The 22,256-nt window shown below is 41.8% G+C and overlaps 1 protein-coding gene across 1 annotated transcript in view; it reads left to right on the plus strand.

Moving 5' to 3' along the window:
• The window catches only part of arhgap10 (Rho GTPase activating protein 10), a 48,621-nt gene extending 28,077 nt beyond the window's left edge, over nt 1–20,544 (plus strand). Inside the window, exons 17-23 of the mRNA XM_030093174.1 lie at nt 501–606; nt 2,462–2,621; nt 5,095–5,236; nt 9,358–9,523; nt 16,340–16,441; nt 17,800–17,891; nt 19,554–20,544. Coding sequence (XP_029949034.1) covers nt 501–606; nt 2,462–2,621; nt 5,095–5,236; nt 9,358–9,523; nt 16,340–16,441; nt 17,800–17,891; nt 19,554–19,642 — 857 coding nt within the window. The 3' untranslated portion in view covers nt 19,643–20,544. The remainder of the gene's footprint in view (nt 1–500; nt 607–2,461; nt 2,622–5,094; nt 5,237–9,357; nt 9,524–16,339; nt 16,442–17,799; nt 17,892–19,553) is intronic.
• The last annotated feature ends 1,712 nt before the right edge of the window (nt 20,545–22,256 follow it).

The following is a 22,256-nucleotide window of genomic DNA, read 5'->3' on the forward strand; positions in this document are numbered from 1 at the left end:
TAACACAACCCTTTTATACGGTAGCGACAGTAATGTAAAGCTATCTCCTCCGCCAGCATAGTGGTCCTTGCTGCCAAATTCTGGGAGCCCGCCGACTATATATCAGAATCACACCTTTTCTTCATTTATTTGAACTCGAATGCATCTTCCTCTGATGCTTAATCCCTTCCACTCGAGGGTGATCGTCTTTGATTATTGTGTCCTTAAAGGTCCACTAACTTTCACTCGTTTTTAGCACTTTTCAGTCAGCGACAAAATGGCTTGAGGGGGGTTTATAAAGTTAAGGTGGGTTTCTCTCTCCCTGAATTACTTAGTTGTTTTTTTTTCCCTCCACCTCAAAATCTGACTATGTACCGCTTTAACCAACAGGGTATCTGGCGTTTCATCATCTTTCCTAATTTCTTGAATGTGTAATATTCAATCTGTGTTGGCCCGCTGCCACCTGAGAAGCGCGGAGAAATACTTAATACGAGTGCGTGGCTGTTTCTGCGCTTTAACAGAGGGCGGTAGTCCTGAGTCTCGCATCCAAGCCGTCCACTGCCTGGTCCACAAACTACCGGAGAGGAATCGACAAGTCCTCGGGCTGCTTATGAAGCATCTGGCCAAGTGAGTGTTCATAGTTCCTTGGTCATAGTTCACCCAATCTCCGCCCCCTCTCTCTCAGTTCTCTCTCCCTGCTCTTCCTGTCTGTCTCCTTATTCTCACTCCACATGCTTTTTTTCTCTCTCTCTCTCTCTCTCTCTCTCTCTCTCTCTCTCTCTCTCTCTCTCTCTCTCTCTCTCTCTCTCTCTCTCTCTCTCCCTCACTCCCACTCTCTTCACTCCCCCTTCCCTGCTGTCACTCCATCTCTTCTCTGTCTACTCGGTCACTGCTGGGTGAGATTGATGCTACTAACATCTCAAACGTTTTTGGCGTTTCTTAGGTCATCTTGGCTCACATTTAAAGTTGTAAAAAGGTTCCGCGGCCCCACCGTACCCGTTCGGCGTGCTGCTTTGCGGCCCACCGATGAAGCGAATTGAAACAGACCATTAAGCGCCTGCGTTTGGATCACTGCAAACGCCCCTGCACCAACTACAATTGTGCATCTCTCCATTTGTGAGATTAGATGGGAGGAAAGATTTAAGAAATAATGTTAGCTAACATTACAAGGTTTTACCTCAGCAAGCTTTTTATAAACTAAATATGAGCAAATTGAAGATAAGTAAATAATCCCTCTTCCCCAAGGCAGTGAAAGTCTGGTGGATCTTATTTCATAGAAACCCGCTGCAGAATCAGGCTCTGGTAAAAAGGCAGCGCTATTGAAATTGAATTTGGATTATCCAGCGTGAAATTCTCCAGACTGGAGAGACTCGAATATTTTTCTGAAGTTGGCGTGTGTGCATGTCCTGCAGGGGAAGGAAGCAAAGCCAGAATTTCACACTCCTATCTGAAATGGTTTCAGAGATGTTATAAATGTGAGTTGTCACCAATGTTTTTGTCTTCAAAGGCATCCTTTGAAGCTATTTAAACTGTCTCTCTGCAGCTGCGCTACATATCATCATATTTCGAGTGTGAAATCTCTTCACCTGTCCGTATAACTTCTTCCTCAAATAAAGGTTTTCTCCACTGTGTTTGACCGCCAAAGATAAAGTTTCATTGACTGAAGGTGTCCCAGTTTCAAACCTGAATGTGGAAGACTCTGACAGTGTGAGCACAGATCCATCCTGGGTTAAACATCGGCCGGCGAAGTAGACACGTTATGACCTGTCGATATTTCTGTGCAGTAAACAGCCAATTTTGGATTAACTTCACATTTTAAGATAGCCTTATGGCTGGCGTTTGTGTAATTTTGAAAAACCTGTGAGAAAAATTGAGGGAACCTCAAGATGAGGTTTAAAGTGATTGAGGTAATATAACTGTAGTGTTCAAGCTTTTTATTTTAATTCAGTACTGCTTATAAGTACGTTTGGCTTCCGTTTATTGCCAGTGGACACATGTGGAGGTGAAGTTTGAGTCAGTCCTGTGACTGCCAGAAGGCCCACTCTGCCAAATGAAGCACATCAGTTGCTGCCAAAATTAAACAACTACTATGAAGATGTAAAATTGAAGATTTGGTACATTTTTTAACAAATAAGGTGCTCCACAACTATTGGTACAACGCACAACAATTGATATGTTAGTCTGGCCATTGTCGATGATGATATATCTTGCAAACTAATTGTAAACACAAGACAATATACATCAAGTTGTTGCATTAACTTCAAGTAAAATCTTTTCTTTCAGGAATTGTCCAAGCTGTGATTAATAGTTAGCTTCATATTAACAATAAGCAGTTCATTCAAATTGTATCATTTTTTGAGAATCTGTTATGATGTGGAGACCTACCTGTATTTGTATTTGTTGTCTGTTCAGCATCTGTGAAGTTCAGTCGGTTAGTTGTGGGTAAAACATTAATGTGAGTTGTTGTTATTGTCTTGCTCAGTGTGGTGGCCCACAGCAAACACAATCTGATGACCGTGGCCAACCTGGGCGTGGTGTTCGGCCCCACATTAATGAGGCCTCAGGAGGAGACTGTTGCAGCTATCATGGACCTCAAGTTCCAAAACATTGTGGTCGAAATCCTCATTGAGCATCATGAAAAGGTAACACCAACAACAGATACGGGATGAGACACGAGAAGCTGAACACCCCACACAATATCGCAAATGTCAAATTGAAAGACCAGATGATTCCACAGCAAATAAAATTAGTATGACCTCTGTAGAAGGAGTGAAAATCTTTCTGTTGTTTCTAATTTTTTTTTCCTACAGTGATGGTCAAATCTGAGCCGCACAGATTGCACTCATTTGATTCACTCTGTAAGATATTGCAGTATTTTGTGTATAATTGTGTTTCCACTTGCCATCCAGAACAATATTTACTAAAAGCTAGTCTCCCTAGGCAACACGGGGTAAAAACGACAGCAGCCAGTGAAATCTGAGGTGACGTGACATCAGTGAGCCGCGCTCAGCACCTTTGTATTTACCAACCTGGGTGGCACATAATTACTTGATAGTGAAGGATAATAAATGTGCAAGCCAAGCAGACGTATGCTTGAAGGCCTTTTTTTCCTCTATGCTCCGGGCCTCTTTTTTTTTCTAATGTTCAGAAATGTCATGTTTTGCTCTCACATTGTGTCTGGGCCGTGTCTGAGACATAACTGTGCGGTAGCAGAGAGTTTCATTCATGATGTGAAGCTCCTTTTGTCTTTTAGTTACTTTTCTTGTTAAGTTGACTCCAACTTGTGCGCACTCCTCTGGAAAGTGTGCCCTACAGTCTGCCTTTTGAATTTATGTAGTAGTAATGAACATGCATCTTCTCAGATAATGGGTAATTTGTGGTCTCTGTGTACATGCATATTGTTTTTTATTTCATTCTCCACAAAATAATGAGCAGAAATGAACTTCCTAGCTAATGAGGCATGTACTGCATTTAACTTAAACTGCTGGGAAAACATACCCCTCATCCACTTATTAAGGTACAAAGGAGCGAGACAGCCCGTTAATTTACAGAGATCCTGACTCTCGCCAACAGGGGGAGCCCTAAGTGCTCATATGAACAACGCAGGCCTGGCATCCCCTCTATTATTACTAACAGTTTGATAATTATGTAGGTAGATTATTGAATATATTTTAATACATTTGGATGGTCCTCTGGCTTTCTGAATACATTTATTTTGGTTAGGACTTGTTTCATAACCTGTAGTTCGTGGGATCATGTAATCTCCCCAGAATGCCATTAATCGGTGTCAATCCTCAAAAGGGGATAATTCTCCATGTCAAAAGGAAAAAAAAGGTTTGAGATTAGTTTCCTAATCTGTTTGGAGCAGCCCTGCACTTTGTATTGAATCAGTTGAAACCATGAGCTTTTTTTTTTTTTTTTTTTTTCCCTGAACCTTCATTAAGTGGAAGCTAACGTGCATTGAAGTATATTTCCACCTGAGCTCACAAATCTGAAACGGGGTGTGAGAAAATACAGAATCCAGATGAAAACCAACAGAGTATACAAGTGTGTAAAAACAACACTGGCAGCTATGATAGCCTCTTAGGCTACCCAGAGGTTTCTAACAGTGGCCAGGTGATAAAGGATGTAGTGTTAGAATGCAGCAAAGCATTTTGGAAAGTACAGCATGTTAGAGCAGGGGGAAAGTTGAGCAGACAGACAGACAGGCATTAACTTCCCTCCCAGCTGAGTCCCACTCCAGACTGTTGATACCCCCAGATACCAACAGTAGACTCTGTTTTACATTCACCTCCATCTGCAGAGAGGGGGAGAGAGAGAGGCAGCAGAAACTCTCAGCCATATCAGATTTCTCACTTTTTCTATCTGCCTTTTCCTACAAACTTTCTCTCTCATGCCCCCTCCTTAGTGTCTGCCTCTCCCGTTCACACTCTCTCACTTTCTCTGCCACTTTCTCTCTCTCTCTCTCTCTCTCTCTCTCTCTCTCTCTCTCTCTCTCTCTCTCTCTCTCTCTCTTCTCCCTTCCCCACCTCCCTCCTCTCCTCGCCTGTGATCCTTTCAGAGGCTCTGCTGAGACTTCCTCTCCTCTGCATCCCTATTCTCTTTTAACTCCACATCTGAAGTTTATATGTAAACACGGCCCAGTGTAAACAGGCTGCGCCAGTTGGCCAGCCCTCCTCAAGCCCAAACCCTGTTTATTTTACTTTCCTCTCTTTTATAGAGTGGGTCAATTTCTCTGAGGAGAAATGTCACCTCAGCTTAGACCCAGATTTCTGGATTGGCTGTGATTGCGTTATATGTGGAGCTGCTCTTGTGTGGGATTTATATATATAAATATATATATATAATATATATATATATATATATATATATATATATGTTGGCTCGAACAAAATCTTTCACATGCAGTTTTTAGGGTCCAATCAGTGAGCTGCTGCTCAACTTTCCCGGTGAACACATGCTGCGATTGCCGCGAGTACCTTTACAATCTACTGCGACATGAAATCCGGGCGTTGTAAAACCCGTGGGGTCAGTTGAGGACATCCTACTGCTCTTGGAGTATTTGCAATGTGCATGTTGTGTTTTTTGTGAAGACTTACTCGCGTGTGTATTCAGATCTTCACAGATGCTCCCGAGTCGTGCCCTGTTGCTCCTGCTGCCCCAGTATTCTCTGCTCCCACTCGGCAGTCCAAGAAAATGAATCGGCAGAACCGGCCTTTGGCAGTCTACAATCCACAAGCTCTTGACATTCAGAATGGTGAGACGTCTATCATTTTGTGCCTATGTATATTAAATAAAATGTAATATTTAGCATTTTCGAACATATCAAAGGAAAGGCGGAACTGCATGTTGAGAATAAGATTTTTAGTGCTCTTGATGCTTTGAAATGAAGAGCACTTCATCCTGAAAGCATATCTCACACATATTTATTAATTTGCAGAACCCAAGAGAGAGACAACACATGAGTAATGAGTAATTTCACACAAATGAGTAATGCATGCTCTGAAATTAATAGTGACAGCAAATGAACACAACATGAATCTGTTGTCCTGTAAAATATGTCTAAGGAATGATTGTGTGACGTGGTGTTTTACAAGTGAAAGCAGCATGCAAGAGATGAAACTCAGCCTGAATTGTCTTTTCTTCTCACCTCATTTGTTCATATGAAGCTTACGTTTAATGTGCTTGCACGAGTATATTTAATTTAGTTGTTCTCTTAACCAGTGGGTAATAAGAAAATCTCTACTACTGCTGCTGCCCTGTCATCTTTCCGGTTCAGTCACTGCAACGGCTGAGGGGCAAAACATCTGGATCACTGAAATACAATCTCTTATTAATGTATATTGAACTATACAGGTAACTTGGAGTTAAAATGCCTGATGCGCAAAAATAATAAACTTGCTTAAACCCCAATGTAATAATTTCATTAATTAACATAAAAGTACAGACATCAAGACGGGCGTTCTCAAAGTTTAGCAATGTGAGTCTCCCCTTGCAGAGTCTAAGCCAAATTATAATTTCCTAACTTTATCTCACACCAACGAATGCCGGAATTTATAATATTCTTCATATTGTAAGATATTGGTGTTAATGGATTTTGACATCCATACTTAATAAAAAGTGTAATTCAGTTTTTAGTTTGATGCTAACTTGAAATGTTGTTGGCCTTTAAGTGTAGTTTCTGTTACACTTGCAAAAAAAAAAAAAAAAAAAATTAGTCATAGATTTTTTTATCCTAATAAAATATTTATACAACCCTTCACTTAATGCTTTTAATCGTGTTTTTTTCTCAATATTAAGAGGAAACAATCATGCAGTGTAAACGCACCCCCCTGACTCCCAGATTTTTTTTCCCTGACACTGGGGCCCCCCCACCGCCAAGCCCCACCCTCCTCCAAGGACAGTCGCCTCCCCCACACCGACTTAATGAATAATTGCTCAGACTCATTGAAGCAATATATCTATTTTATGTTTTGTCTCCACAAATGTTCTGAGTTTTGTTTTTATCGCACTGGCTGCAGATCTATTGACCCCATGGAGAATAATGAAAATCAATGAGCTTGAACTTAACTGACCCTGTAAATTTCAGATTGTGAACTTTAATAGTCTGAATATCAAAATACACATCGGTCCCCGACCTAAAATAATCTGAAAATTCAATTAGTATTTATTTAACGGTCAGTTTGACTGAAAATAAACCTGTCATGTAATCAGACGTCAGAGCGCTCAGTTAGCTTTAGCTCAGTGGCGCTGCTAAGCTCTAAATTCACTCGCTCACATGGCCTGCTTCTTCGCGACGACAGCATCTGTGGATGACCCAGTGAACTTAACAACTATCTGTCCTGCTGCGTGGAGTATCTCACACTTTGCTGATATGAAAAAAAAAAAAAATCACTGACGGTTTCCATTCGAGTCTGATGAAACAGGTCAGTACAATAAGTCCAACTTCTATCACGGAAGTTGATCTTCTGACCCACTGAACCAAACAATCAAACTACACTGCGTTCTGATCCACGGCCAGTTAATTCCCTTCCCCTCTCAAATACCAAAGGAGTCTAAATCTGCTTACCAGATTGCCTCCCTTTGTCTCCTTCGCATCAGCTTTTACTGTGGGATGTTTTATTATCAGGGATGAAAGCCATAATCCTTTTTTAACCTTTGTGTCTTTTTTTATATGGGTCTCACATAATAAGGGTAAAACCAAATTTAAGGATGTTGAAGTGGGGAAAGAGAGAGAAAGTGAGGTTATGTGTGCCTCTGACTCTTCCTGAATCTCTGCGTGACGCTGCGGGCCTGATATCGCAGCTGATTCGGGAGTGCAGCGTGTGCGAAGAAGAGCGTTAATCGGAGTGTTTGTGTGACAGAGCTTTTCCAGCACATGCACACAGTGTAGCAGAGGAGGCAAATCATATCTTTCAGGAGGTGATCATAGAGCTTTTGTTTATTTCTTGCTGTTCTGGGTTTTTAACAGTGCTAAAAGAATTAGTGGCCTATTTAAAAACAATGAATCGAAGGTGTGTTTCAGTTTTGCTTTTTTTTTTTTTAATGATGAAAGTCTTAACCTCATCAGATTTTAACAAATAAAAACACCATGAACTGATTCACAGGACAAAGGCTCCAGACCTCCACCTGAAATCTGAATTTTCCTAAATAAATCAGCTTCCTTCTCTTTCATCACATTCAAACCATGTTAGCTTCTTCCCCACTGCGGATGTGTTAAAACACGTCTCATTTGGTTCGGTTTAAACAAACCCTGGTTAGATTTCAGGAGGCATAAATACCACCATCTGCACCCTAGTGATTAGCCAATAAGTGACTACAAGGTCTCGGTATGCTGGCTAACTCATTTCTTTCGGCAAACTGATTGATGTTTGATTAAATCCTGAACACAGGACTAAACACAGGTCTTGATAGGCCTCAGAGTTTATCATGTGATGTGCACAACAATGTAATTGCCACTTTCTTGACGCCTTTAAAAGTTTATAGGCTACCATCTGGTAAACTTCCCACCACAATGATGCAACTTGTGTTGTGTTGCATTTAGCTACATTGTTGGGGAAATCCTTTTTCTTGTCTTAAAGAACAACTTCCAGGAGGATCCAACCCTGCTGAGAGCTGAGGAAGAAAGAGGAATTTGTTGACTTGGATGACTGTGAGAGTCTCCTCAGATTTTGTTGTGAGACGACAACAGCTGTTCAGCATATGTTTTGTTTGTACTGATGTTAGTGTTGCTATTTTCTAGGAAATTGTAATGCAAGTTTGAACGCTTCCTGAATTTTCTTGTACCTGGAAGCCCTTTTTCTTCCTTTTGCCAGTGTTCAGGCAGCTGACCTACAGTATGGAGTTATTTGCTTGGTTATTTGACTCCAGCTTCACTCTCTGCAGGCTTCTTAGGTGCCTAAAGTTGCAGAGCTCTGAAGAGATCTGTAATGATGTCTCATTAGCTTTTGCCTGATACCCCGTTCACACTGACTTTCTGATCCCGCCGAGGTCTAGAGGTGTCTACTGCAGCCGGCTGCAGTGCGCGATCATGCGCACTTGTACGAGAAGCGGTACCCCCATTTTAATAGACTACTTCCTATTGCTGAAGGCAAATTAGCTGGTATGTGGCTTTATGGAATGCATCACAAAATGATGCAAAATCAGTATGCTACAGTCCCACAATCCTGAATGTTTAGTGCAGTTTGAAGCCTGAGATTTTCCCTTACAAACAGAAAATTATGTTAAATCCTGTTTAAGTTAGTTATAATTAAACTAACAAATCATAATAATAGATTAAAAGCATATTGTCAGTGTGGAGTAACTGATGTGATGAATGGACACACAGTGAATCCAAAATGTATGAAATGTTTTCATTAGGTACTCATTTGAATATGACTTCTACAAAAACACTGTTAAAAGTTGATAAAATGTTGTCTTCAGGGTTAAATGCTTTGATAAGTTTGATATGTGTTTGTTGAAGAGAAGATGAGATAAAAAAAAAAAAAGAAAGGAGAAGAAACATACACTTCCCGCATTACCAATCCTTTTGTGCCTTCACATCTCCCAGAAGCACGATCTTTACTTGACAGTGAAATTGAAATACAAGAGCTCGGATCTCCCAGCTGTCTCTTAGGTTCCTGTCTGTGACTGCACAAGTGTATTACTATGAACAATACAAAGTTGGCTGTAAGTCTTGCCTGCTTTGACAGCAGTTTGATTTAGAAAGTCTCTCGTTGATGCCGCATTGCCCTATGTGTTGATAAATTATTCAGCTCCTTTATCAGGCAAGCTATCATCAGTGAGTAGCAATAGCCTGAATCTTTACCACTAGAAACAAATGTAATAAAAACACCCAATTTTTTTTCTGAAGAAAAAAAAAATCCTTGTTTTTGTCAGTGTCTGCAGTGGGAGATAGTTCCATCCTTGCGACAGATGAGACCTCAATGGGAAGCAATGAGTCTGTATCATCCCAGTCATCATCAGCCTCGGCTCCAGAGACGCCTGTAGAGAGGACAGACCATCCTCCGCTCGGCACCAGCCTCAGCTCAGGCAGCAATTCCAGGTGAGTGCTCCGCTGTGCTTAAGCACCAAATCAATATGTCCCTGTGAACCCACTTAAAATGCAGGTGCTGTTGGTAGATTCCCAATAAGTAAGTCACAAATAAGAAGATTTGAACATTGTAACTTTTTAAATGGTCATAGAGCCGTTTTGTATCACTCTTCCTCTTCTCATAATGTTGGTCTGGGTATTTACGAGCTTTTTTTTTTCTCCAGGAACTTTGATTCAGTTCAGTTCAGTTTGTGCTGAAAAAAACCCCACAACAATTCCACATTAGCAAGCATAAGCCATGGTGGAAAGGAAAAACATGCCAGCTACAGGTGCTGGATGTTGTTAGCAGGTCACCCTTTAATGGCTTGTTATGGGAACAGCCGGCAGAATCAGAGATGAGAGCGGTGGTCACGAGAGTCAATGATCAGGCTCAAGTTATTTCAAGTTCAACATGTCATCTAAAGTTAGTCGAGTTTCTTTAGCGTTCTTAAAGGTTGTTCTTCTCATGCGTCAGATCAGTTACACCGTTACCGCTGGTGAAGTGTGAACAGTCACTGAGGTTTGATTGAAGCACGTTGTCATTAACAGGTCTTTGCTTCCAGTGAGTAAGGTTATCAGAGTAGTATCGAAAATGTGGGCGTCGCAGAAGATTCACTGAAAAGGTGCACTCGGTGTGATGTTGAAAGGCTTTCTCCAGTCTCGCTGATCATTTATTTTCATGCAGTTCCATCTTCCATTGATGTTGTTTGCTTTTTGTGATTGTGTCGTCTAACACTCGTCTAACATCTTCTCACACATCACCTACTCACATTTTATGCTTCGAAATGAATTGAATCGCAGACAAGTTCTGTTTTTTTAACACTTTATAGGGGACTTGTTTAAATGCTTGGGTAAGTAATATTTTACCTGTTCAACTTTTTATTGCATCAAATGCACAAAAATAAACACCATTACATGTCGTTTATGTGCAAGGGGTCAATAGTGGTTGCAATCCATTGCCCCCACAAACTCAAATAACAAAACACATTAAAACTGGACAATTTCATCTCCAATTTAACATTCAAGATCTCCATTATGAACCTCCTCCTTGATAGATGCAACTGCTTCCTGACCAACTAATATCCTGTGGCTGGATTTCCTGTTTGTTTTTTATACAGTCTGAAATGACTCTTGTTTTCTGATTGTTTGCATAGAAAGTCTGTGGATGGGCTTCTTTTCTCCTGTTTTTGTCTCCCTCAAAGAGAACTGCTTTTTTCCAGGTTGCTGTTGTAAATAAGAATGAGTTAAATGACGACCTCGTTAAATGGAGGATGAATGATTAAAATTAGAATAAGTTGTTAAATTGACCATGCAGATATTGTTCTTCCCATTTTGTAGTTTTAATTTTTTTTCTGTATGAGATGGAAGTCTTACTGATCATTTCTGAAATGTTATAAAATCTAGTTGTCACATCACTAAAATGACTTAAGTGTGTTATCTTCAAAAGGAATTACACTAATTTGGACATACTGGACACGTGTCTTGTTAATTCAGATAGACATACGGTACTTGTGCTAGTTGTAGATGTACAGTTCACATCAACAAACAGGGTCTCAATTTTTAATATTTATATTTATCACTTATATTTTCATTCATTCATGAATGAATGAATGAATGAACTTATATTTTCAAGTTTAAAAGGTCGATCAGATACACTGACCTGGAGTGATACAAAGCAAAGAAACTCAACCCTGCTAGTTTGGCATTTAAAGCTTAAAAAATAATATAATATAATATAATATAAAAAATAAACATATATAATGATTTATTTTTCTTGAAATCGTAGTCTTTTTCTGACTGTAATTGTTGATCAATCTAACAAAAAAGAGCTGCTGTTGCAGGTTTGTTAAAAACTTTGTAGCTTCAAAGTAGAATTGTGTTTTCAGCGTGCTTCATCCTGCGGAGGGCACAGGTGAGCTCGTCTCCAGGTGACATTCGGTAAAATGCAGCTTTCATCCTCAGTGTGTGGCCAGTTCATCTCGGGACTCACACAGACAGACTTGCACACATTGAAATACAACTGCAGCCAATTCAGAGCGGCTGGTTAACCAAAAGAGCCTCTCATCGGACTTTTCCTGGAGGTTAGAGCGCCGTCTTAAAACCCACACAGCCTCGGTGAGAGCAGATGAACTCCTCAGCTTGAGCCAGCCAGCAAGCTTGAACCTTGAACATTCTTGATGTGAAGCAACACTCACATCATCCTACTCCAAAAACTACCCTGAAAAACAGTGTCTGAAAGCCTGGTTCAAGCTGATTATTTGTAGGATAGGGAACACATCAAACTCACCCCTGAAATTTCTGAAAATATTTTTTATTGTGAATCATTTCAGTGACCTGTGATGTTACGCGACTGGATCAGTTTTTTCTGAATAAAAATCTTGTAATTCTTGTTGTTTAAGCCTGTTTTTAATGTTTTATTAGATCCACAATAACATAATTGTGTGCTGCTCTGGCACATTTCCTTCTGGCTTCTCCTTTTTGTCCTCACTCTCTCGGCTAAGTCCTTGGTCCTTTTTTTTTTTTGTGTTGTTTCAAGCTCATGACTGGTCTTGAATGCTGATGTGAGAGATGAATTATTGGGTTATGCTGCAGATGTTAGACTATCTGCTGTGTCATGTCTACAGATTCACCTTGAAATAGACTCCCCCCCCTCCTCATTCACTGTCCCTTTCTCCTTCTCCACCAGCTGAAAAGAACCGTAAAGTAAAAACAATCCCCCTCACAACTTGACAGAGGACAATGTGATTCCTCTGTCTTTGACCTCTGTGGGTGCGTGCTCGCCTGTGTGTCTCTGTGTGTGTGTAGGCATGTTTTTTTTTCCTTCTCAAGTTTCAGGATTAGATAGGCAGGACTGTATATTCCTTACATAACAACCAACTCCATTATTTTTTTTTCCTGTCAGGATTTTTTTTTTTTGTGCTTTCCCACATATGTGGCATCATGTTGGAGGACGGAAGGAGCAACCAGGAGGAGGTCATAAATCTCAGCTCTTATTTGTTTGGGAGACAGGTGGCCGTGCGTTGGCCGTGTAAATCGTATTGACATTGGGGAGATATTCATCTTGTTTACCCTTATAGCCGCAGCCCCTGTCCCTTTATGAAGACTTGCGCCATATGTCACAGGGTGTCGCCCTGGCTTTGTTCACTCATAAATCTTAGCATGTGAGATGGTCGAGACCTGTTAGCACAGCACCTCTCTGGCGTGGAACCCAGGGATCCGGCTTCGGTCCCGGCCAAAAGCGAGCAGTAGGGATGGCAGTCGCTACATTAGTTCCAGCTACTCTCAGAAAAAAAAATGTTTTATCTGCACTCTGGCGTGCTCAAAAGCGCACCTGGAAAGCAGAATATTTTAGTCAGAGTTCCTGCAGGAGGGCTGCAGCGGAATCTGCCTGGTCATACACAAATGCATCCTGACTCACTACATCATGCAGTAATTCTTTGTGGACCGTTGCACGATTTATCATCGCGGTCATTTTCAGTGTCTCGCCTCGTTTCTTCTCCTCTTCTGCCTAAATCCAGTCACGGCCTCTCCTCGTGGCTCCGTCGTCCCAAGTCCCCGCCCGACCAGGTCCCGTTTTCTGACCCCCCCCCCCCCTTTGCCCTTCCTAAAGCCCCTCCAAACTTCTCGCTGGCAGGCAGCTGTGGATCATAAAATGGTGGATCAGAGCTTATTTCCTGCCCACCCAAACCGTGGTGGTGGCTGGGCGAGCATCTTGGCTGTAGGTTTGATCCCACTTTCTACTAGAAACGGTAAAAAAATCCCACCGCTGCCATTCCTCCGTCGGTAGAAAGACAGTTGATAGCCCCCGCTCATCCCCGCGTTAGCTCCATGCCAGGATCAACAAGGCTTGGATGCTGCAGGCTGAAATTCCTGCAGTAATGAGAAGCAGCAGTCTACATTCTGTTGATGAATTTCTCCCTCCTACTAACCTGGCAGTGCGTGATAATGTGTGATAACCCCGATGATTCAAATGATAAACCAGAAGGCTTCCAGCTGTAGTTCACTTTGGAGTTCACTGTTCGTATTGTTACATTTTCATGGAATAATATCTCCTTTGTCACAACTTGAAAATCTGTATTTTTAAAAGCCTGTGATGAATATTCCCAACATCTGGAGTGGTGTTTTTTTTTTTTTTTTTGTAATCCAGGCGTTGCATTTTCAAGTCCTCATTTACTGTATTTAATCATCTTTTCAGAAAAAGCGTGGCGAGGCCTGTGATGGGTAGAAAACAACGAAAGAGCAATTCAAAGCTTGTTGCTATTTTTATGGAAGAGAAATGGCAAACGATTTCCCTCGGTTTGGCTTAGCTGTAATTGTGAAAGCAATTTTGGGATGAATCCATTTACCTCTGGTACATTTAACAAGTTTCTAGGGCAGCCATGTGGCATTCACAGATTTCCCCCAACTGTTTATTCCATCATTATTGAGATATCTGTTTATTTGATAGACATTCTCTGATCTGTACAAACTGATTCCAACTAAAATCAGTATAATGAATTAGTTAATGACTCTGTAATCTTTCTGTTCGCCCTCACTGATGTTGGTGTTTCAGTGTTTTATGTGTGAGTTCACCTGCAGGTGGGTCAAGCAGTGGTGCATTTCAGCTCTTCCCTCGCTTGGCTGTGACCCAGGCAGACAGTGGTTGTGCCTGGGCCCAGGTTAATGAGTGGATTTGCTGCACTGCAGCGCACTGTCCCCCCATGCTGATGTGGAGCAGCTGAGCACCACAGTGGCCCCACAATGCTGCAGAGCTATAAATCACCCACAGTCAGGCCAGGCCCAAACCCAACAGCCACTGCTAGGGATGGACAAGTGCATCCGCCAGAGAGGCAGGGGGAAGAAATGCAGGGAGGAAACAGTGCAGAAGCAAGGGGGGGGGGGGGGGGGGGGGGGGGGGGGGGGGGTAATGAAAGTATGGGAAGTGTTTATTTACCTTTACCTATGTCCTCATGCCATCCCCTACCATGTTCTCTGTTTAGGCAATCTCTCTGTCTGTTCTCCACCAATGCCAACATAACCGCTATCCGCAGCCTCCAGCCCCTCCCCAGCAGCTCTCTCTAATTGCCTTTATTAACGTCTCTATGGGAGCGGCAGCTAGGAGCAATTTGCTCATTATGTGCTGTATTAGCACTGGCCCTGGGGCAGGCATGGAACACAGAGGGATGCCTGGCTAAGACTCCCGCTCTCCTCCTCTAAGCTCTGCCTTTACCAGGACCCCCTACCTCCATCCTGTAGGTCGCCCATAGACTTGCTGGCCCCGACAACACTGCTTCCTGTGTGACAGGCAAAGCAGCGGTCAGACAGTGTTGTTTGACATTTTCTCATTGAGGAGATGGTAAAATTAAAATCAACTATGGAAACACATCCAAGTTCGGTCTTTTGTGGAACTTCAGTGATTTTGGGCTCAGATGATGCAAATATCTAGAAAAGATTGCTGATTTAGAAATCATTTTGTGATTATCTGTCAGATTGTTGCACCAAAACTCACAAAAATTCCTGGAAAAATTTTGATTTGAAAATGTAACACTCATCCTGATATGTTAGTTGAATTACATGAGTTAATTTATGTCGCACTGGTTTCATGGTTGACTGGCAGCTCAACAGAAACACAAAGAAAGTGATTCTGTAATCTCATAACAAACAAACGTTGAATTCAGCATTGCGCAGATTTGCCATTATAACTGCTCTCCTGGTGTTTATGCAATATATCCTGAAGCTTTCAGACAGAGAGTCTGTGTTTGGTCGGGTCTGTTCACCTTAAACAAGTCAACAGGATGAGGCTGGAACATCTGTCCGTGGCAGATTAAGGTTACGAGCTGTTTGTTACTGAGATGAAAAATCATAATTCAGGTCAAATAGATTTCTTCGTATTCAATTTGAAATCTTCAGCTAAATATATCAAAGTTTCTCTTTGAATTTACCTCTCAGGTTGTTACGGACAGTGGCTGAGAGCCGCTCCTCTTGAAGAGGCTTTTTAGCAGATGGAGTGGAATGGATGATTTAATTTATGGAAGCCTGTTGTCCGTTTTATTGGAGCAAATGGACAGCATGCACACAATGAGATTTCAGAGTGTGTAGCTGCTGCACAGCCAGAGTGGAATAAAGTGGGATATTTATTCTCTCTTTGTGATTTGTGATATGCAGTAATTCTAATTAACTTAACTTCCACATGTTCAGTTGTAAATTTCTGTATGTATTTTTTTTTTTAAGCATCTGATTTTAATGGATCTTCTTATGTACTTTGGGTAACAACTAACAACTTTAGTTCAGTTTATGGATTCGTTTCATACTGATTCACCATTCACTTTACTGCATTTACATTTTTTTCCTTTATTCCTTCTTGAGGTGAGATAAGCTACATTGGTTTTACTCTGATTAGACCACAAGGCATCATTGCATCTAATATTGAATTCGGCATCTGAAAACACAGAAGTGTTTGATTTTTCTGTAGACTTTGATGGCAATAGGGGATCAGGTAGTGTGTATACATTTAACTTTTAGTAAAAAAAGCTTACACCCTGGGCCGGTTGCCAGTCTGTGATAGTGCAAACAAAGGAGCAGGAGAAAACCCACTTTGAGAATTTAGAAACTCCAGACAGGATGACCCCTGAACCCGGACGCGCACCGGGAACGTTGCACTAATTGTCGTGTTTTGAAGGCAGTCTGTGTCTTTTGTCCACAGCGGAGGGTTTTAAGAGAGAATGGACTACCATGTCATTTAATAGGCAACATAGTAGAATATGTTATGACCCGGTGCTGTGTTTTCTGTGTGTTTTCCTTTATTTGTAGATCCCCAGCAGCAGCACCACCTCGTTGTGCTCCTGGAGCCTCGGGAGAGAACCTGCCGGCTGTCACCACAGCTTCTCCTGAAAAGGATAAACCAGATGAGAAGTAAGACGGGTTCCTTCCCTCCTCACTACTTTGTGCAGTTCATCACTTTCGCATGCACCCACTGCGTAAACAAGGCTCCTTTACCCTCATTTTTGACTGGCTTTGTTTCCCATGTACATGCAGCAGAAATGCCACCCCCTCTCATCTAACATCTACCATTCGTATATCCGTCTCTTCTCTCATACATTCCCTTCTCCTTTAATTTGGACACCTTTGAGGGATTTATTGCAGCATAAGTATTGGCTGCAGCCTGACGGTAACTTTGTCTTTTCTCACTGGCTGAAGTGGACGGCGCTCTGCAGACGGCCTGGCTCTTCTCTCATTTGTTGCTCTGTTTTCTTCAGAGTAAATGATCGATTCACCGTTGAATATTTTCAAAACTTCACTGAGGAAAATGCCAACAGTGTGATCATTCTATAGGTGTCTATTAATTATATATATTTTTTTCATTTTTCTTTTTCTTCCCCCCCCAAAATGTGGTTCCACAAGAGTGCATTTATTCATAATCCTGATTTTGAGAACTTGGCTGATCATTGTTGTGTTGACAACTCTGTGACCACAAACTTTTTTTTTTTTTTTCCCAGTTTGTGTATCTTCTTTCTTTTTTCTCATCCCACATTGCTGCTGTTCCGCAGAAAGAATATGAAATATTTATCAGGGCATCGTGTGTTGAAGACACAATTTCTACATGGTAATGTTGCTGGCATTCCAGATAACGGTTTGCAATAGTGGGCAAAACAACCTTTCTTCAGGAGGAGTTTTTATGTTTTTTCCGCCAATGGAATGGCATAAACATGTCTTTTACTAACCTTTGCCGAGCGATGAATGTGGCTTCTTTGATGGCCCTCTTTTATATCAAACTGATTTAAAATGCAGCTTCTGAGCTCACAAATGTGAATTTAAAAGCCGAAGCACCGCGAAGGGGGTTTTCTATTCTACCTGTGTTTGTGTGCAAACCTGCTTCAAAATCCCCTCGCCACTTTTTAATTATCTCACCATAGATGGTTGTCTGCTGTGCAAACCTAATGTGCGCCTGCTTTCTCTGCTCGACAAAACGCGCCACAGACAGCGCTCCAGCTCTCACTCACATATGCACTCACACACACACACACACACACACACACACACACAAACACACGTGTTTTCACCCGGTCCATAGTCTGTCTAGACTGGAGATGGGTCAGGGGTGTGGAGTGGCCCAACTCCTCTCGTACTATTCTAGCTTATTTCCCAGCCTGGCCCATTTCTGCTGTTTCAGGCTAGCGAGTGAATGAACAAGCAGGCCCCGGGCCCAGATTGAACTGTGCGGTAATCCTCCCCAAAGCTCCGCCAGCTCACTGATTGCCTTCATTTTTCAGTGTCACCAGCAGGAAAGCCAAGGCAGTGTACCCATGTGAGGCTGAGCACGACTCGGAGCTCTCCTTCCAGGTCGGCACAATATTCAACGCTGGTAAGTGTTATCGCCTACACCAGTCGCTCACTCAGAACCAGCCCGGCCATATATTGGATTTGGAGGAAAACCGAACACCCAATCTGATCTTCAGTTGAACAGAGAGATGAGACAAGGAGAGGGGGGAGCAGCAGGGGCGGGCCAGGAGTCAGAGATTTGCTCTTCAGCGTCTGAGGAAGAGGCTCAGCTGAGCGTTAATCACTCACAGAGGGAATTAGGATTTTTTTTTTTTTTTTGTTCCTTTTTTTTCCCCTGTAAAAACGCCTGTTTTATAAGCTACAGATACCCCATACATACATATATGAATTAATACATGCCTACCTGGGAAACATATGATTTGCTTTAGACCCCAAAATATATTATACTTGTAGTCAGCAATCGTCACATAATGTCTATTTTGAGTACATTAGTATTTGAATAGAATTGAAACGTAGAAACAAGCAGAAATGTTAAAATTAACTAAAAAAATGCTAAATGGCTTGTTACATGTTAGTATAATTAAAAGTTCACTTTGTGGAAATCATTCTCTTTACATTATTTAGTTTTCTTTAGTAAAAGTGTCTTCACTGCCAAAATGCGTTTCTTTTTTTACCCTACATTTCAACCCTTGTTCCACATTAAAAAAAAAAAAAAAAAAAACTGCAATAAGTTTCTTTCTCCATAGTTTTTTCCAACATTCTGTGTCCTTCAAGACTTAATCGGTCTTCAAAGAAAGTGATTGACATTGTTACATAAACGGTACGTGATGAGGTTTTTATTAACTAAACAAATATCTACTTACTGCATCTCGAGGACCCTTGACATTTTGTATATTTCACCACGCTATAGAGTTATTTCCACATGTATCTCTACTTTTTTTTTTCCAGTCCGAGCATAGCTGTGTGCATAACAAATGTGCAACAGGTCAAGAGGTCTGAATACTTTACCTTACCATATAGAGTTCTTGTAGGGAAGAATTAAACATATGCTAATGCTCTTCAGCCTTAAAAACATTTATGCATCACTAATTTCCTTGTAATTTGATTTCTTTTAATTGCATGAAGTGACATTTTCCAAGCGTTTGCACCAGAAAGATTGAAATTTTAATTATATGTCATTATTCAAAAGGGTTTTGTTATTAGCCGCTCAAATGTGACTGCAGCGACAGTCTGAGAGATTTTTGCTTCACAGTTTGTTTTTGTTCTTCAGCACCTGTCAGTCAGTCTGTAAATGATAAGTTCAAATTCTGTGCTTTGAATTTTGGCGGTGGGATGAAATATGTTTATACTTTTATCAAAGATTGCTTTTTAATTTTTAGCTCGATTACAAAGAATGACAAGCTCTAAGAAGAAAAAAACAGCAGGGGGATTTTTTTTTTGTCTTTATTACCCTCAGGTGTATGATCTGCCATATCTACCAAACAAAAAGCTCCTTTTGACTCTTAGTGAAAATCTAGTAAAGATGCGACCAGCAGATCTGCTTTAAACAACAGTGATTAAAAAGAGAAAGGCTTCCGCGGTAGTTTAGCGCCACGGCACCATGGCCGTATTCTCCTTTTAAACCTCTGACCTCTTCACTCTGAACACATCCTCACTGGAGGCTGTGTGTCCTCTGCACATCCCCCACCCTCACCCTCCCCGTGGTGTGATCCCCCCCCCGGTGACGCTGTGTCCTCTCCTGCAGTGACCCACTCGAGGGAGCCTGGATGGCTGGAGGGGGAGCTGGAAGGGAAGAGGGGCCTCATCCCTGAAAACTACGTGGAGTGGCTGTAGAATCACATGGAAATATTTATGGACTTTATCTTCATTTGTTTTTTTTTTTTTTTTTTTTTTAAATATGCCAAGATAAACGTGCCTCAACTTGATTCACAGTAGATTCGTGTTTATGCAACAATCCAAACCCTCTTATCTGAATGACAATGCCGTTCATTGTGAATGGCGATCTGGTTTAGACGTATAGGTTCATGCAGTTTGGCTGGTAAGTTTATCATGCATGTGCACGCAGGTTGTTTTGAATTTTGCTCCGGTTAAAGTGTTCACACAAACTTCGTCGTTTGAATTGCAATAGTGGGATTGCGTTCACAATGCCACGCTGTATGTGGAAAATGCGGCAGCCTCGACGCGGTAGCAGCACCGGAGCGTCTGCCTGAGCTCACTCTCTCCTCTGCCCAGTTATACATGGTATCCATGAGCTCAAAGTCAAAGGGAGACTCTCAGAAACTGTAAGGATGAATGTAAGCACCGCACGCCGCCGTGGCTTTTCACCCCCTTGACAATGATGCAGACTAGTTTTGTCCTCAGCTGTTGAAAAAAAGATTGAAGATACCTGTGTGCCTTAACCATCCAGACCCCCTCCTGGGCGAAACGTGTACGGGTATGTATGACAACGAATCAGAGTGTCACTGCTTTAGCTTTTGAAATGTTTTATGAATATCTAGATATTGAAAATGAGGCACATCGCTGACTGTAATTTTATTTAATTGGCGCATTGCTTGCATGTTTTGCATGTTTTATGAGTTTGGAACACACACACTGTTTTGTCGGTGGTGCACTCCTTTACCTAAACGCAGTGAGACATTTCTTTTGTTGCACTGTTGCCCTGACCCCCAGCTTCAGACTGTGCCAAAGAAGAAATAAAAAAAAAAAAAGGGTGATTTTCGCTGGATTGAAACAAAGTGTTTTTACTGTTAAATGATGTCTTTTAGATGTTTTTGAAGCTTATGTGTAACGTTGCTCGTTTATTTTTTGGGCAGACAAATGAGACACTCCCACATCGGTGAAACTTTAGGTTGTCGTCACTTTATTTTATCAAGCCAAGTAATTATACCATTTGAATCTGTTTGATTGTCCTCAAGACGGTTTAAAGGCCTCGCGACGGTTCAGTGTTCAGAGCCTAGTTACTTTCACTGCTATATCCAAGTTTTAGCTTGCACACAGGATTTTACCCCTGAAACACTCAACGGACTTTAATTCATGTGAGAACTGTGTTTCAGCTGATTGTTTGTGTTCACTTTGCAGCTTCAATAATTTCAGATGATTTATAACATTCATAAAAGGCCTTCACTTGTCTTTTTTTTTTTTTTTACCTTTGGGTATTCTTTCAATCATTGTTAAACAAATAAACATTTTTCGTTGTTCATCAACCGTATTTTGTATCATTACTGAAGTTAATGTGATGAATGATCATTTTGCCTGTTACAGACTGAAGTTTAGTCAAAGCTTCCGTAGTAATGCAATCTGTTAAACAGAATTATTTTTTGTGGATCAAAAAGAACCGAGAAAGACACTCAAGGGTGCGTTCACTGCCACGTTGCACGAACAGAGTTATTTCAAGTGTTTCCTGTCGGAGTTTATATGTGGAAAAGATTTGTGGCATGATCACTGTGAAATCTCAGTCCTGTTTTGTGATGACTCACCTCGACGTGTCGCTGAGAAGGCCCGCAGTCTGCAACACAGTCGCAGTATAATGTGGCTTCAGAGTGCAGCCGGCACCGACACGGTGAGCCATGTAGCGTAATGTAAGCCTTCCTCTTCATATTGACCTGCACCCGTCCATCCCACTAAAAGCTACTTCCAAAATAACTTTCCATAAGGGGATTAAAAATAGATGGTAATCTTTCACAGAGGAAAACACTAATCCACCTCCTCCTCCTCCTCCTCCTCCTCCTCCCCCTCCCTGATCCATTAACATCTCAGCCTCACGCATGTTAATTCTCAGACTACATCTGTGTAATTAACACACCAAATGGCCTCCAGATCGTGTGCTTTGGCCTCAGTTACATAATTACCACTACAATCTTGCTTGGACCTTCAGGAAGTGCTCTGCTGTACTGTCCAAACCCGCGCGCCTGCTTGTCCATTTGAACAAAACAGTTGAGGTTCAGCAGCATTTTTTGTTTTGTTTTGGTTTTTTTTTGTAATACACAAATGCAGAAACTCCCCAAAGCATCTGACGATCCGACGATACCATAATGAAATGAGGCAGCGCTAATGAGATGGGCCAAAATATTCCTCCACAACCCCACCCCCACCCCCACCCCCCAGTCTCTCCATCATCTCCCCTCCGCCCAGAATTCTGCTGAATCATAGAGACATCCACTCCTGCCTCTCACTCTGCTTTGGACTGTCTGTCAGGAAACGTGCCATGTTGCTCTCACTGCTTTCACTCATCCCTTTCCTTCTGCCTACCTGGCTGTCTTCCTCAAGCGTTTAACGCCCCCCCCCCCCCCCCCCCCCCCCCCCCTTTTAGTCACTGCTTCACCTTTTTCGCTGCTTGAATAGACATCCATTAAGTCCCGCACTCGGATTTGTTAGTTCTCCTTTTTGTCAATCGGAGGCCTTCCTTTCTCTCTCCGGGTTTCCTTGTGTGCGGTGACCTCTGCTCCGC

This window comes from Salarias fasciatus, chromosome 6, assembly GCF_902148845.1.
Source record: "Salarias fasciatus chromosome 6, fSalaFa1.1, whole genome shotgun sequence".
Lineage (NCBI taxonomy): Eukaryota > Metazoa > Chordata > Actinopteri > Blenniiformes > Blenniidae > Salarias > Salarias fasciatus.